Raw genomic sequence first — 17,160 nt, 5'->3', positions numbered from 1 at the left:
TGACAGCCGTTCAAAGATGGCTACAGTTTCCAACTTAGTTTAATGTAAAAAATACACTGATGAGCTTTTTGATTTTAACTTTACTAACCCAAACCTGTTTACAATTATTAATAATTGTTGTTGTAGAATAATAAGTTTCATTATTTGCAATGATTTAGTCATTAGAAGATTACTACTTACAGAGAGCTTTTTCACAACAGATGCTCGAAGTGGCCGCCTTCTGTTGTTTGACAGTGAGCTAATCGGTGATAAAAGGCCTCCACAGCGTGTTGTAGTCCTGTTTCCTCACGTTCCAAACAACCACTTTCTTCTAAGATCCTGTTCCTCAATTCTTCTAAATCCTGTGGTTTTCTTTTATACACCCTGTCTTTAAGATAACCCCAGAAAAAGAAATCCAAAGGAGTTAAGTCGGGGGAACGAGCGGGCCATTCAATGGCACCTCTCCTTCCGATCCATCTTTGAGGGAACATATCATTTAAGTAATCCCTTACAATATTCCTGTAGTGCGTGGGTGCTCCGTCTTGTTGAAACCAGATTTGAGCCAAGTCTTCACCAACAATATTTCGAAGAGCTGGTATTATACGGTTTCTGAGCATGTCAAGGTAGGAAACTCCGTCTAAAGTTCTGTTGATAAAAAACGGCCCCACAATTCTTCCACGTAATATGCCGGCCCAGACATTCAACTTTTGTGGGTGTTGCGTGTGACCTTCTATCATCCAGTGCTTATTACTATCAGTCCAGTAACGGCAGTTGTGTTTGTTTACATTGCCATTTAACATGAATGTAGCCTCATCTGAAAATACAATGTCATTTAGAAGGATTTGATTTGTATCTAACTTGGTCATCATAATTTCACAAAACTCAAGACGCCTGACATAATCGTCTTCGTTTAGTTCTTGATGCAATGTCAATTTGTATGGCTTGAAACCATTTTTATGCAAAATGTTTTGAATAGAGCTTTTGGACATATCGTGATTGCCTGCAGCCGATCTGAGCGTTTCATGAGGATTCTCAATGAATGACTGAAGAACTTCCACACTCGAATCCTGATCGGTTGCACTTGGTGGACGACCACTTCTAGGAAGATCAGAGACAGTTCCATGAGTTATAAAACGGTCTATTGTTCTCGTAACTGTTGATTTAGATATTGGGTTTCGGTTTGGAAATGAGTCATTGAATAGGTGTTAAACTTCACTGTGAGACCGTGTTAAATCCCCCCAACAACGCATCATTAATATGGTAACTCTCTCACGTTCACTAAGTGCCATAACAAAGACAAGATAAAACTAAGTTGAAACAAATTAAGAGTAAAAAACTGTTATGGTCTATCTTTACTAACGAATAGAATGCCACTAATAACATCTAACTATAGCAAGAATGGTTACTGCCTGCGGGAATACCCCTCAGAAATAATGAAGCTTATTATTCTACAACAACAATTAATTATTAAACATTTAACAGCTGTTCTAGGCTAGAATAATATTAGCAAGAACAGTGCTGCCACCAGCTACAAATTTCAAGTCTAACTCATTATTGGTAAAAAATGGACATGAGGTGTTTCTCAAATGACTGATTCAATTGTAAACAGTTTGGGTTAGTAAAATTAAAATCAAATAGCTCATCAGTGTATTTTTTATATTAAACTAAGTTGCAAACTCTAGCCATCTTTGAACGGCTGTCATTTTTGACTCGGTTTTCCGTTTGAGGTTGGGTTTGCGGCTCTGTACTCTACTAATAAAGACCTTTTATTTGATATGCATATCGACCTATGCTTACATTTAAGATTTTCTTCTGACTCCTAGCGGGCCGCCCCCCTGAGGATGTAGCGGATCACTGAATATGTGATAAAAATAGATTTTGATGTCCAGTAACTTTGTTTAAGGTTTTGTAGCTCTATTTTATATATTTGGAAAAATATTTAACCGACCCGAGACTTTTTGGACCCAAACTCTAGCCATCTTTGAACGGCTGTCATTTTTAACTCGATTATCCGTTTGTGGTCGGGTTTGGGGCTCTGTACTCTACTAATAAAGACCTTTTATTTGATATGCATATCGACCTATGCTTACATTTACGATTTTCTTCTGACTCCTAGCGGGCCACCCCCCTGAGGAAGTAGCGGATCACTGAATATGTGATATAGTAGATTTTTATGTCCAGTAACTTTGTGTAAGGTTTTGTAGCTGTATTTTAAATATTTGGAAAAATATTTAACCGACCCGGGACTTTTTGGACACTCTGTATAATAACTTGGTATATATGTTAGATTATGATTGTTTCCTGACTGTTGATAGGATACTGGGGCTGGTTTGGTGGCTGCTGCTACAATAGCAATTGTACCTGGATATATATCTCGTTCAGTGGCTGGTTCCTACGATAATGAAGGTATGAAATCATTTACAGCAAATAGCTTAGTTATTGTATTTCCATCCATTATTCAAGAAATAATAATCCCTTAATTTTAAATTCAAATTGGGTTTATTACAAATACTCCATCCAAAATAAAAATCTCAAAGAAAAATCTCTTTTTCATAGTGACGTAGTAGGTGTACTTCAATGTAAGGAAAATGGATTTAATATTAATCATTTCAAGATAGGAAGCAAATATTTTCAAAATGTGCTTTAATTTAGTTAAGAATAAAAAAATATATTTGACTACCGAACACAATATATTGTCTTTACCTTTGTCTCCTTTGCGTAATGGAGAGCAACAAAATCTTAGCAAGATGGAGCAACTCCTTAATCTTATCATTTCTTTTGCATAGTTACTTAATAATAGCAAGTTTGGCTAAATCAGTAAACACATATGGCAAAAGAGAATCCTAAATAATTTGTTAGCTGTTAAGATTCTCAAGTAGTAAAGTAATACTTTTGTTTCCAGCCATCGCCATATTCTGTATGCTCCTCACTTACTACATGTGGATCAAAGCAGTCAAGACTGGTAGCATTTTGTGGGCCACTCTCACTGCTGTAGCTTACTTCTACATGGTATGTTCTTTTCCTCACAATATTTAAAATATGCTATTATACAAAGGTATACAAGCTAGCATTACGTTCGTTGTATATACAAACATCTATGGAATCCAGTAATTTGATTTAACTGTCACAGAACCACAGATGTATTGTAGTTTGAAATACAAAGAACTAAAAGATCATTCATTACACAATAACTACTGTAGAAATATGCTTAACACATTGAACCCTATAAACCTATAACATCAAATTTACTCAGTATATTGGCCGTTTTTTGTGATTTTAAAATTTTTTTAAATTATGAAGACATTGTTTTAACCTAACATATTATATATCAAATTAAAGAGGAGAACACACAGTTTTAGAAAATGTGCTTTTATATGATAAAATAATTATAAAGTAAACAAAATAATGGAAAAAAATAAAATTTGAAAAATTGTAACTTTGTATAAACGTTTTATTTTTCAACCCCCTAATGTTGTATAAATGTGTTTTTGATATAAAATTAAGATAAAAGAAAGAAAGTATTCATGTTAGTACTAATGGAAGGCATATCATAATCATAATCAGCATAATTCACGTGTTGATCATTAGGCCTAACTTCAAAATCTGGATCAGGATCATTGTCATTGAGAAACTCACCCTACTATCAAGAATCATAAATTTGACCCAAGATCCTTTCAAACTGAATCACAGATGATCTTTTATTTTCATTAAAAATACGATCATCCTCCAAATCATGCTCACAATCTGACATCATATCACGTATCATGCGCATCATTATTTTCTCTAAATGATCATTCATTTTACACAATGATAAAGAAAAATAAAACTTGTATCACTAAGAAACCAATCAAAATAAACTAAACCATCACTAAACCAACATTTATCACTTTATTCAGTAACAGTGGAACTTTGTTTATAAATAACAATGCTCGCATCACTGCGTCGTCAGTCAGTTACGTAACTAAGCAGTTGTGCAGTGAAAATAAATAGTGAAAATACTATTTTTACAGCTGCACAACTGTTACTTGTCATAAAAAGACGTATAAAAATATAAACAGTATAGCATAGGAAATAGTCTGAAACAACTAAACCTGATTTTTTACTGAGAACCAAAATGTATTGAATTAAGTACTGGAGCCCAAGTATAGGTCAGGTTCTGTATACAACAGCGTACGTGCTAGCCCGACCTATACTCGGGCTCCGTATTCAATGTGTTAATAAACAGTTGTGAAATAAATAATACTTGTTTTGACTCAGGTGTAACATACTGCAGTTGATGTCTGTCTCTGCTAGGAGTTAGTCCTAACCCTACAGTGCATTTTTTATTTAGTTCAAGCAGTAGTCTGTCAGACGTCTGTACTACATGCCAAAAAAGATAAACTTTCGACCCATCTGACATTTGGAAAATTGACATTTAAACAGCAATTTGTTTAATAGGCAGCCAAATTTTGAAATTATAAATATATTTTTAACTGTCACTAAAAAGTAGGTGAATTTCCCCATTTAAACTTTCCTGTATATTTAGTCGTTTGAGATATCATTGGTGGAATTGTTGAAATGGATATCCTGTATAGTAATGCAACCAAAATTAAAATTTTACCTTATAATGCAAGCTTTTTGAAATGATATCATAAAGTAGGTATTCTATTAATTTGTATACTTTTCATGTAATTTTATTGAGTGTACTGTAGTTTGTAAAGTACATTACATGAGTAGTATTTAATTTTGTTTTGAACTAAATAAACAATTAAACTTTCTAAATTAAAATGTTAATCCCCTTTTCCATAAATGTTTTGTTTGTTTATTATGGTTTTTAGTATATTTTTATATTTGTTATGACTATAATATCTAAGATACCTTAAAAGTCTAAATGGAATTAACTCAAATTCTTTTACCATCAACAATTCTTTTACTGAACAGCAATTAACACATTCGTTGCTGACAAAATTTTTTACCAGTCATGGTAAATGTAGGACTTTTTTTAACTTACCCAAAATGAAGTCAGAGCAGCCAAAAAGGTTATACAAGGTTGTCCAGGTAACCCCACTGCCAGATTTGGTGACGTCATAACTGTGACAACAATTGTTGTCAGCCGCACCTGGCGTCGGTCCCCGCTTAGTCAGTACTGCAAGACACTGGGTCTATTACTCCCGAATGGCCCTGTCACTCGTGGAAGACATTGTCAATTGCACAAATAGTGAAAAAATTGAAAACAGGCCATAAAAAAAAGTAAAAATAAAACTTGAATAGGAATCGTCTGTTCACTCTTAAAGTCTTCCACTAGTTCATTGTCATCCTCCATATTGCCTCAATACAATAATAAACACACATACACAGTCACCTTACACCATACATTACACACAATAAACAATACAGCTCAGCCAGCAAATGAAAATTGCGAACCATGAACGGATTGCGAATAAACAACGTAGGAAACGGGCACAATACGCGGCAAACGGCACAACGTTCCACAGCAACTGCTAGGCTCACACTGAGGCAATGGTGGCCAAGCGAGCAGATGTCTGCTATTGTCATCTGCATGGTGCGCCAGTATTGCATGACAACAGTTGTTGTCATCCACAGTGAGTGTGTTAAAGAGCAGTAAGAAAGCTTACTTTTAACACTTTTATTTGTTAATATCATTACTCCTCCATCCATTTATTCTGAGATCATAAAATACAAACATAACTAACCAAGATATCTATTTTTATGTATCTGAAAGATTTAAAGTAAGATTCTTTTATTTTTTTGTTCTGATATTGGTAAGATGAGTTTCCAAATGATGAATTAAAAAAAAAATTTAATTTAGAGGGCAAGGGTTGTAGGTGTGGTAAAATATAGAACGTTTTCTTATGCTATTTATCAAAATGTTCAGTTTAACTTTAATCTTACATTTAATCTTTTAGTTAAGAATACCAAAATCATTAACATCCCCTTTTATAAAGTCTACATGCCTGCACAGTTTGGTAAGGTTTTTTCTTTACCTTTCAGAATTAAGTTTAATAAAACCAACATTTGCATTGTATTTCTCATAATAAATACATAGAAATAATCAATGTTAAACTCTCTTATGAGAAACTTTATATATATAAATATAAATATAAATATATATATATATATATATATATATATATATATATATATATATATAAATATTATAAAATTGAGAGGTATCCGTTGTTTATTGATATATATATATATATATATATATATATATATATATTAATAAACTCTAAATTTTATATATATATATATATATAAAAAATTGAGAGGTATCAGTTGTTTATTGCTCCGGTCTAGTGCAAGCTTATCTTTAAAGTGGTTGTGCTCACTTACGCATTGACGGATTCTAGGAACAAGTACCATTGGAATTGTAATGAAATTCTTCAAATAGTTGCTGTCTAGTTAATTTTGTATAACTATACTAGTTCTTTTGTTATTTGACTTTGAAAATTTTCAACAGACACCATTTTGTTAATATTATTGAAAATAACACAATTATTTTTAAAATTTTCCTCTTATCTATTAAAATCGATGTGTCAAATTTGGTTTCTTTAACTTAACTAGTTTGAGAGATTTTTTTCTAAAAAATACAAAATAGCAGCTTTTGGCTAAATAAGACATTTCTCAACGTATTTTTATATGACATTTTTTGTTTGAAATGATGAGTACTATCACCCACAGAAGGTTGTGACAACCTGTATATATATATATATATATATATATATATATATATATATATATATATATTAATACATATATTTGCATTACTGTATAATATGTATACAGTTAGTGTGCATGGAATAGACATAAAACATAGCAGTTGTGGTTCCTGAATAATGTGTGTTACAACGCTTTGGAATGTTTGTTTACTTTGACCTAGATTGAAAGTGCTTAATAATATATATACAATTTCAATAAACATAGAACCACAAAAAGTACTTACTCCGCTGGGACTTGAATTCGGATTTCTCACGTACCGGATGAGTGCGCCACCACTAAAGCATAGGGCCCTTACTTTTTACTATTCAATTATTTCGTACTTGGCCGTTTCTGTCACATATGCATATTAAATAAACTAACTAACATATGATCAGAACTCCAAATACTTTTATTTAAATTCATTAAATGTGTATAAAAGGTGATAGTCTGATTTAATTTAAATAAATATTGAATCACATAAATATATATACAGTGTTGTATTTTTAAATAACAGGTGTCATCATGGGGAGGCTATGTGTTCCTGATCAATCTGATCCCCATCCATGTGCTGGTGTTGATGGCTACAGGCAGGTTTTCCCACAGAATCTATGTCGCCTACAGCACCCTCTATTGTGTGGGCACTGTACTCTCAATGCAGATATCTTTCGTTGGATTCCAACCTGTTCAGAGCTCAGAGCATATGATGGTGAGTCATATTATCATAAATTTTTTAGATTTATTTTGGATCTTTAAAAAAAGAACTATATTTTTGTATTCTCATTTTTTTAGTTTAACCCATTGCGGATCACTGACGAGCTGGGCTCGTCACGCAGCGGCCGGGCCTAACGGCACGGTGACGAGCTCAGGTTGCAAAAGCGGTCTGCTTTTAAATTTCCCTCCCAATAGTTCTGTTAATGTCTGATAGATCGGGCGATCGTCTTCACTTGTCTACTAAGAGTGTTTAACGTTTAGAGTTTTCAAAAGTTTTATAAATATCCTACAGATCGCAGTTGTATGTCGAAGTTGAAAAATCAATCATATGAGTTTACTCTCTGCTTTTTAGCGCTTCTGATTGGGTGTTTTCCTCAGTTGTTATTATAATACTTTTGAGGTTAGTGACACAACTAAACGACGCAGACGTACATGTTGGTGGGTTTAGTCTAGACAATGGCCCGGATGTTGCAATCGATTCGCCCGAGCCGCTTTATTTAGACTATGATTCAGACATCATCCCTGCCACGCCGTAACCTTGCTCGCGTGTTATCGTTCCTACATCACGGATACCCCAGCAGGTCCATGTTCCATCTGAACGAATACCTTCGCAGCTAAATTTTCTAGTATACAATAGCGAGCGATACGATGTGGCGGACCATTGCTGTTCGTGCGGCCGCTGACCGTGAATTAATTCGCGCCCGCTGGTGCCCGCGCGCCAAAACAATACGATCCGCAATGGGCTAATACAAAATTAATAATTTAAAAAATGTTAATTTTAACCAAATAATAAAACCTACCTTAAAATTGACTGTTATTTAATTGTTATGAGTTTCTATTTTAAATTTTCTTAATATTTTTAATATGAAATGTATTGAAATTTTACATTTAGATATAGAGACAGATATCAAATAAAATTTGTTAAATCTGTCTAATCAGTGTTCAAGCTCTTTCAAGTAAAGATTTTAGTTTTAAATCTTAATAAAATATGAAGGCATGTTTTAAGATAAGAAGTGATAGTGCAGTGAGTCCACACAGGCTGTGATTTAACTTATATTAAAGGCTGGATCCCCATCATTACATTTCACATCTCTGCCAGTTTAGATTGTGTGGCTATACTGTTTTGTTTGTCATCATATTGATCAGTAGTACCGCTGATTGTGAAGTGCTGTCTGTTATTTAGTTTTTAATCATACAAAGAATTTGTACTGCTGAAGTTTAATGGTAGCTTGTTACGTTAGTTTGTGGTGAAGGTGTAATATATGACTGGAAATTTGTAAGTGGTAGAGGTTTTTGATAAAGAATGGACAGGAAAATGTTAATGGTAAACAACAATTCGGGCATAAGAACACAGAGTGGGCACATTCTTTGACATGGAGTGCTATGGATTGTATACTACTCTCCAACTCAGTAAACTAGACTTAACCAAGTGAGTAGCATCATTGAAACTCTCTGACAAAATAAGAAAGTTTGAGTAAGAAGTGTTGAAGTGGCCACAGTTTTTTGTTAGTGCAGATTCTGACGCTTGTTTTAGGACATTTTCTAAGGTACATGAGTACTTAAATTTTCATCCCATAGACCCTAAGAATGTCCATACAAAATTTCAGTACAATTGTTTGAGGAGTTTACACAAGAAAACAAAACAAACAAACAAAGGCACTTTCACCATTATATTACTAGTTGTTTTCCACAGCTTCACATGCTTTTCCTAAGCTTTGCCCGTGTATGAACATTTCTGGTTAAAGTGAATTACATTTGCAACGCTGATGTAGAGTTTACTTTGTTGTTACGATCAAGAAAATGTGTCAAAAGTGTATGTTTATAGCCATTGTACACCTACATGTACTTTATTATAAAGTGGTTCTAACAATGGCTTGAATTAACACTTTTTGACCAAAGTAGATTTTCTAACACCTATGTATTTGTATTTTTGATTGGGGCAACAAGGCAGACTCAGCTGTAGCACTGGAAATATAATTAATTTGAACCAGAAATGCTCCTACATGTACAAAACATGATAGAAGTGTCAGGTTAAACTCTGATACTCTTAATCATAACACTGAAATGATATATACTTGATGTATGCTTACTTACGTTTAAAAATAATTGAATAACTGAATAAACGTTTAATAATTGTGTATTACTGATTACCCACAGGTTCACGTAAAATAATAAAATACTGTTTCTCGTCAAGAAAATTCAAGCCTTAATTGATTATACTAGGCATATTATTTATGTTGACTTAAATAACATCTGTTTCTAATGATTTAAAATGTTCTTTCAGGCACTAGGCGTTTTTGGTCTATGTCAGCTACACTGTTTTGTGGATTATATCCGCAGCAAAATGAGCCCAGAAGACTTTCAAGTGCTGTTCAGGGCTGTTGTTATGGCAACTGTAGTACTCACCTCTATTGTTGGGGGTATTCTCACTGTTACAGGTTCGTATACTTGATTTGTTGTGGAATTAAGAACAAGATGCGTACTTGCATTATTTAATAATTGTTTTAATTTAATCATGTCTAGAATGTTTTACTTTAAATGAGAATGACTAATAACCAATAATTTGTCTAGGTAAGATCGCTCCATGGACAGGAAGATTCTACACACTGTTGGACCCCTCCTACGCCAAGAACCACATCCCTATCATCGCTTCGGTGTCAGAGCATCAGCCCACCTCTTGGTCCAGCTTCTACTTTGATCTTCAGATTCTAGTCTTCTTGTTCCCTGCTGGCCTATACTTTTGTTTCTCAAAGTTGACGGATGCCAACATCTTTCTCATCCTGTATGGTGTCACTAGTATTTATTTTGCTGTAAGTAGTTTTCTTGATTTATAAAATATAATACAAGTCACAATTTCTAAATGTAAATATGTATTTTTATTCATCATAAAAAGAAGTGGGTACTCGAGGACTTTGCAGACTGCATGGTCATTACATCAGTATCCAATTCCGAGTGAGTTGAGGAATGAATTGTTTGGGTTTGGCATGCCCCTATTGATGGCTGTAGAGAACAGCTATTTGGTACCTATAGAAGAAATAATAGACTCAAGCACTTTGTAATTAGACTGACAGTTTTGAACTTAAGGAAAGTCCTAATGTCAGAGTTTAAACAATATGGATGTGTTCAGCTTCTCTTAAAGTTTTAGGTTGGGTTTATATTCAAAAACTTCTGTGTGACATGTACAACAAGATGAAAAGAAACATTTAATTGTCCAGTACTGAGCCGGTTGATGGTTATATGTTGTAGACCACTGTCAACTGGCTCGCAAACTGGTGTATCACACAACCGTGTACCTGATGCTAGTTGTTATATCAAATGATAATTTATAAGGTGGTTGCAGCTTAGGAATCACTAATTTTTGTTCTTATGCAATGTGAAATATAAGCTACAGACAGCTCTGATGGCCCAGACTATACAGTCATGATTGATAGTGGTTAGGTGTAGTTATAAATCCCTTTGAATTTGAGATATAGAAGGTAGCTTTGGTATAAAAAGGTATGTTTGTACATGTTTTGTATGGTACAGGGAGTGATGGTACGTCTGATGCTTGTGCTGGCTCCAGTCATGTGTATCCTGTCAGGGGTTGCTGTCAGCTCTATGCTCACTACATACATGAAGCAGGTCGATCCATCCAAGAGTGTTGACAAAAAGGCCAAGAAAATGGAGTCCAACTTTGTCATGAAGAGTGAGGTCAGACAAAAAAAATTATCTTAATTATATTTCAGTATATATATGGTTGTATATTCTTATTGCAGAAAATATTGTAAGAAATAATATTATAAAATACTTTATTTTGCTAACCTGTTTTAGATAGCTACTGTGTTTGTGGGTCTGATGACATTTCTGCTTATATCATACACATTCCACTGTACTTGGGTGACGTCTGAAGCGTACAGCTCTCCAAGTATCGTACTGTCAGCTCGCACTCACGATGGCTCTCAGATCATCTTTGACGATTTCCGAGAGGCCTATTATTGGCTTAGAATGAACACTCCTGAGGTATACTGTAACATAAAATAATGTGTATTTTACCGTGTGGCAAGCCAAATTTACTAATGTTAAAAATGTATTGTACATTTAAAGGAATAAATCAATGTGATGCAGTTAATGTAGTGTGTACTTGTATTTTAAGTAATTTGTCAACTGTATGAAGAAGTTTACTATTGAACTTGTGTTTAGGATGCTCGGGTCATGTCTTGGTGGGATTATGGATACCAAATAACGGCTATGGCTAATCGGACAATACTTGTGGACAACAATACTTGGAACAACACCCATATATCAAGAGTTGGGCAGGCCATGGCGTCACCGGAGGATAAAGCCTATGAAATAATGCGAGAGCTAGATGTAGATTATGTTCTAGTCATTTTTGGTGGAGTTGTCGGTTACTCTTCAGATGGTAAGTACTAGCCTTATAAATAAATCTATATTCATCACTTATCTACGTATCTGGACTCGGTTTGAAGTCAAAATTAATCATTGTCATTTTGGTTAGGTTTTCACCACGCCATTATATATTTGAACTAGTAATCTAATTTTGTTTTGAGTTAACGATGTAATGTGACACCATAATAATGTTTCGTCAAAGTAGATATATAGACTGAAAGTCCCCACTTTCAGCCAAAAATTCAGTCTGTATATGGTTATCTGACACTGATTTAACATTCATTTGTGTGTTTGGAAGTTGGTTTCAAGTGTGGTCAAGATAATGTGTGTGAAAAGTATGATCTGAGATAAAATGTCTTGTTACATATTCGTAACACTTTTGATACCTTTCCATTTTGACCTCTACCAAAACTAGTGCCATTGACTATGATTTGTTTCTTACTGAAATTCATCTATTGATTTCAAGAAAAGCTAGCTTGTGTGCTTACACAATACAAATTGACTTTCTGCTCCTGGACTATTAATGTAAAAAACTTAAAAAGGTTAACAAAACTGAAGTCATATGTGTAGATAGTTTAAGAATAATGCCATATGATTTACGATCACAGAATACTATACTATACAAATGTATTTCACAGAATTTTTGACCCTTAATTGCAATCATGTTTAACCCTTTGAGTGCCACAGCATCACTAATTTTGACGGTACAAAAAGTGCATAAAGTGCCAGCTTCGCTAATTTTGACGTTTCGTATTTCGATAATATTTAGTATAATACAAGATTATTTCGGCCAAATAACAAGACAGCTGTATTGAATAGGTTCCAAACTATCGATAAATACGAGTTTTATGTTGTTTCTCTAACATTTTATCTGTGAAACTTATGTTGTTTGGGTACTTATCAAGAGACCACTATTTTTGGATGAGTTTTCTTTATCAGGGACAATATAAATTACAGTATTAAGAAGGACAGACTTTCTTTAACCTATTTTGGAATTTACAAGTTATTACAACAGTCAATGAAAACTAAAACTAAAAGAACGTTTTATTATTTGAAAATCTCAGGTCATTCGTGTGTCTGTTTGGAGACGATTTGGCAATAGGAAGTATGACTCATCGAGTATTTTTCGATTAATTATGGAAGAAGGAACATATACTGAAGTTTATTTTGGTCCCTGATAAGGAAAACTTGTCCAAAAATAATGGGCTGCGATGATACCGAAGTACCTATGCGATGATTTTGTCTTCCAGTCATGCGACGTAGCGGACGAGTACCGTGTTGTGTAACTGCCTTTCTTGTTGTATATGTGCCGATAACCAAGCATTTGAGTAACTACAAATTAAAATAGTAACTTATACAGTATTTTACTGTATTTCTTTACAAAAGTAACGTTGTGATTTGAGTTTTGTCCAAGCAAAAAACGTGAATTTTCAGTGTAAATATATTAGGGTTATTATTTAGTAAATGTAAACTTTTATGTAAATATGTTAGCAAATATTTGTCTTAACATTTACTAGTCATATTTATTTGTGTTATATTGATGTGAAAACTACACTATTACTAAGTATTTTCTAAACTCAAATGACAAATGAAGTTCAATTTATAAAATGTAGGTACCAGGCAGCATTTTGTTTATACATATAATGCCATGTTTTTTTAATTCTAGAATAATATAATATACGTATGGGTTTTATTTATAATTATATGGCCTTTATCATAGTATAATGAAAAAAATATATTAAAAAATACCGTTTACACTCACTCAAATTAAGTTGAAACTTAACTTTTTATAAAAAAGTAAAACACTTTTTTATAAATACAGTAGAGTCCCGGTAATCCGAGGTGAATGGGACCAGAATGTACCTCGAATTGTGAAGAACTCGAATTATACGGAACACTTTGAGAAAAATTGGGCTATAATTAGAACTGAAGGCAAACAAAAGAAATATGCTTTTATTACAAATACCAGCATTAAGCAATTACTTACAGAGGTCCAAAGATGCAATGTTTACTTAAAAAAACTTTCTAGAGTTTTTTGTTTCACCACACTGCAGCGTTTGCGGGCAGCCATGTCTCTCCACCGCCGAAGCAATCACGTGTCTGCCGCTGTCGCCTCTACTTGCTGCTCTACGTAGCGCAGGGCTGCATCCAGTGCCGCGTAGCCGTCGCTGTGAGTCATTGCCTGCACACTTTCTTCTTCCACTTGTCAGCTGTCATGTCTGTGACCATCTCAACTATGGTGTCGTCTGTTGTCTCTAACTGTTCGTCCCTACTCATCCACTCTCCAATATCAGTTTGATTGGTCCCATTGCAACCAGGAGGTCTGTTTATTAAATTTATTAACAGTAGATCATCATCTTCATCATCATTTTCAATTTTACACACTCCGATTTTCTTCCATGATTTCTGGATTGTTTCTGGTTTAATTTCGCTCCAAGCTTCAGCGATCCAGTAAATCACATCCTTGTGACTTTTTTCAGGAAATCTTTTATGGTTGCCTCCCTTCATTTGTTTGATAGGCTGAATGAGGCTGGTCACGTTCGGTGGCAAAAACATTGTGCGTATGCCATCGCATTGCAGTTCCCCTTCATCTGGGTGTGATCCTGCGTTATCAAGTGTTAAGATGGCTTTAGAGGGTAGGTTGCTTTTCTTCAAAAACTTTTTGGTTTCAGGAATAAATTCACTAAAAAACCAGTTTTTAAAAATTTGTTTGTCCATCCATGCGTTTTTTTGGTTTGTATAAGTTGCTGGAAGCGTTGAAATAGACATGTTTTTAAATGCACGAGGCTTAGCAGACTTGTCAATGACAGGTTTTAATTTATGGCTTCCTGACGCGTTTGAAGAGGCTAGCACAGTCAGTCTCTTTTTGCTTTTTTTGTGACCCGGAGCAGCTTTTTCCTCCCGTGAAGCTTTTGATGGCAAAGTTTTAAAATTCAAACCAGTTTCATGACAGTTATAAATCTGATCAGGTGTTAAATTTTCACTTTTAATAAGATTTTTTAACTTTTCACAGAACTGAACAACTGCCTCGGAATCCGCCGAAAGTTTCTCCCCACAAATTTCTAACTGCCTCACGCCATAACGTTTTTTCCAACGGTCAAGCCATCCTACACTTGCCGTAAAATCTTCCTCACATTCATTGATTTTATTGCGAAAGTACAATGCCTATTCCTGTAAAATAGGTCCGGAAATAGGACAACCTTTGTTTCTTTGTTGACAAAACCATAAAAATAGGGCCTCGCTAGTTTTTTCATACTATGCTTTCTTCATAGACTTCCGCTCATTAGTACACTTTTCCGAGCACTTTTCTGATGCAAACTTTTCAATTTTATCGCGATTCCTTCGCTAGTCACCAACTGTCACTTCACCAACTCCGTACTCGGCAGCTAATTTTTTTAACGTTTCACCTTTATCAAGTCTTTTAAGAACTTCTAGTTTTGTTTTTATCGGTACAAACCTTCTTTTACTTTTTGAACTCATAGTTCACTGTACAATGAACACATAAACACTTCAGAAAATACTTGTTTACTAAAACTTAATATTTAGACAACAAGTACTGTACGTTGTAAATAACAGACGGGTAAGCGCACTGCGATCGTAATCTAGAACAACCGTACCGCAGTCGAACGTGATGAGCAACGGACTGTTTTATTTTTAGACAATACGGGGCACGATGTTCCGTGGCCTTGACAATAGGGTCGGGGTGGGGCGGTGCAAATGAAGTGGCACTGATGAGTCAGGCTGCCGGCTTCTCCAAGTAGCCTAGCACTCGGTTTACAGACATGCGCTCGAGTGTGTTGTACAAATATGTCAATATCACATTTTATTTTTTTACATGTGTTGGCTCGGATTTAACGGAACCTCGGACTATCGAGACCCGAACTATCGGGACTCTACTGTACTGGAATTTTTATTCTTTTATAAATCAAATTTTGTATGTAACGATATGTATCATATTCTGCATTTAATGAGAAAAAATACAACAACAAAAGTACTCATAAGACCAATGTAAAATATGTAACTTTAATTTTATTCCTGCTTAAAATATTTTTTTTACTCTGGAAGTCCACCAACTGAACTTTTAATACACTAAATAACGTTTTTTTTGTTAACATTTATTTTGTAGAATATTTATGCCAACTGTATTAAAATCAATAAGTGCATAGTATGTGCAGAGGAATTTTGCATTGAAAAAAATGTCTGATTCTGGAACTTTGCCTTTATTTTTTTTAAATAAGATAATAAATATGATTGGTTAAATCAGTTTATGCCAAATTTGTTGTCCATTGTGCTGTGTGGAATATTTTGGTCCTAACACTGTATCTCTGGCTCCAAAATCAATCTGGAACTACCATTTGTTAAAATCTATCACATACAATTATCCATGCCAATCTCAGTCCAAATCCATGCATCTACAAGACAGCCAGTGTAGTAATGCGAAAACTGTTATTCCCCGTAAATTAAACCACATTTTGGTTTTAAATCAATGCATTCATAACTCATGAGGACGGTTTTGCAGATATCAATAAATTCCTGTGGATGGTACGTATTGGAGGGTCGACCCCGCGAGGAGCACACATCAAGGAGAGTGACTACTACTCTCCTAGTGGAGAGTTCCGGGTGGACAAGGAAGGATCCCCCACTCTGCTCAACTGCCTCATGTACAAGATGTGTTACTACCGTTTCGGTTTGGTCTACTCCGAGGCTGGTAAGCTATTTTTATATGTATGTATATATATATATATTGTTAAGTTATTATTACGAATATTTAAATATCATATGTATTTCCTAAGACTGTATCTGTATATAATTACATCAGCTGATCGGACGATAGGTAATTTTGATCTATCTCTTATATTTTGTAGTTGTACAAATATCCCTTCTATAACAATATAAATATTTGTACTTATTAATCCTTTTTTAACATGGTTAGGGTACTATACAATTTTTTCAAACTGCATAGGGCAATGTTGCCTGGTAGTCTGCGAGCGGCTTGTGTATTCAATTGAGCATGCACCAGTTACAAATTATCAAACCTGTCCAGTTAAATGTGTGTTAAAAATTAAAACATTTTAAGAGCTCTTTAATGAGACTAATGCCAACTTCTTAACTGCCTGGTAAAGAATAAATGTTAAGGTGGTAATTTAATAACAATTTTTTTTCAATATAATTCCAAAATTTCATACTCTAAAACAAATTTGTATCTATTTTGTATAAAAATTTGGTTTTATCAGGACACACGTTTCCGAGTTATAAATTTTCAAAGTTGTATTTTGGTTGAATAGCACAAGAACTGGCACTTTTCTTTTGTTTCTATCAATATGAAAATTACCAAAACTGGAAATTATTGTTTGTAAATAATTTGCTTTATATATCTAAACA

The 17,160-nt window shown here is 34.2% G+C and overlaps 1 protein-coding gene across 1 annotated transcript in view; it reads left to right on the top strand.

Annotated features, from left to right (window-relative positions):
• The window catches only part of LOC124359286 (dolichyl-diphosphooligosaccharide--protein glycosyltransferase subunit STT3A), a 51,264-nt gene that overhangs the window by 26,108 nt on the left and 7,996 nt on the right, over nt 1-17,160 (top strand). Inside the window, exons 5-13 of the mRNA XM_046811904.1 lie at nt 2,295-2,385; nt 2,882-2,988; nt 7,196-7,387; nt 9,677-9,830; nt 9,964-10,202; nt 10,918-11,082; nt 11,203-11,391; nt 11,572-11,791; nt 16,298-16,486. Of these exons, the coding sequence (XP_046667860.1) occupies nt 2,295-2,385; nt 2,882-2,988; nt 7,196-7,387; nt 9,677-9,830; nt 9,964-10,202; nt 10,918-11,082; nt 11,203-11,391; nt 11,572-11,791; nt 16,298-16,486 (1,546 nt within the window). The remainder of the gene's footprint in view (nt 1-2,294; nt 2,386-2,881; nt 2,989-7,195; nt 7,388-9,676; nt 9,831-9,963; nt 10,203-10,917; nt 11,083-11,202; nt 11,392-11,571; nt 11,792-16,297; nt 16,487-17,160) is intronic.

The sequence above is a fragment of the Homalodisca vitripennis genome, chromosome 4 (genome assembly GCF_021130785.1).
Source record: "Homalodisca vitripennis isolate AUS2020 chromosome 4, UT_GWSS_2.1, whole genome shotgun sequence".
Taxonomy (NCBI): domain Eukaryota; kingdom Metazoa; phylum Arthropoda; class Insecta; order Hemiptera; family Cicadellidae; genus Homalodisca; species Homalodisca vitripennis.
Note: the sequence above shows the minus strand (reverse complement) of the source record. Positions and strands in the feature narration are given on the sequence as shown.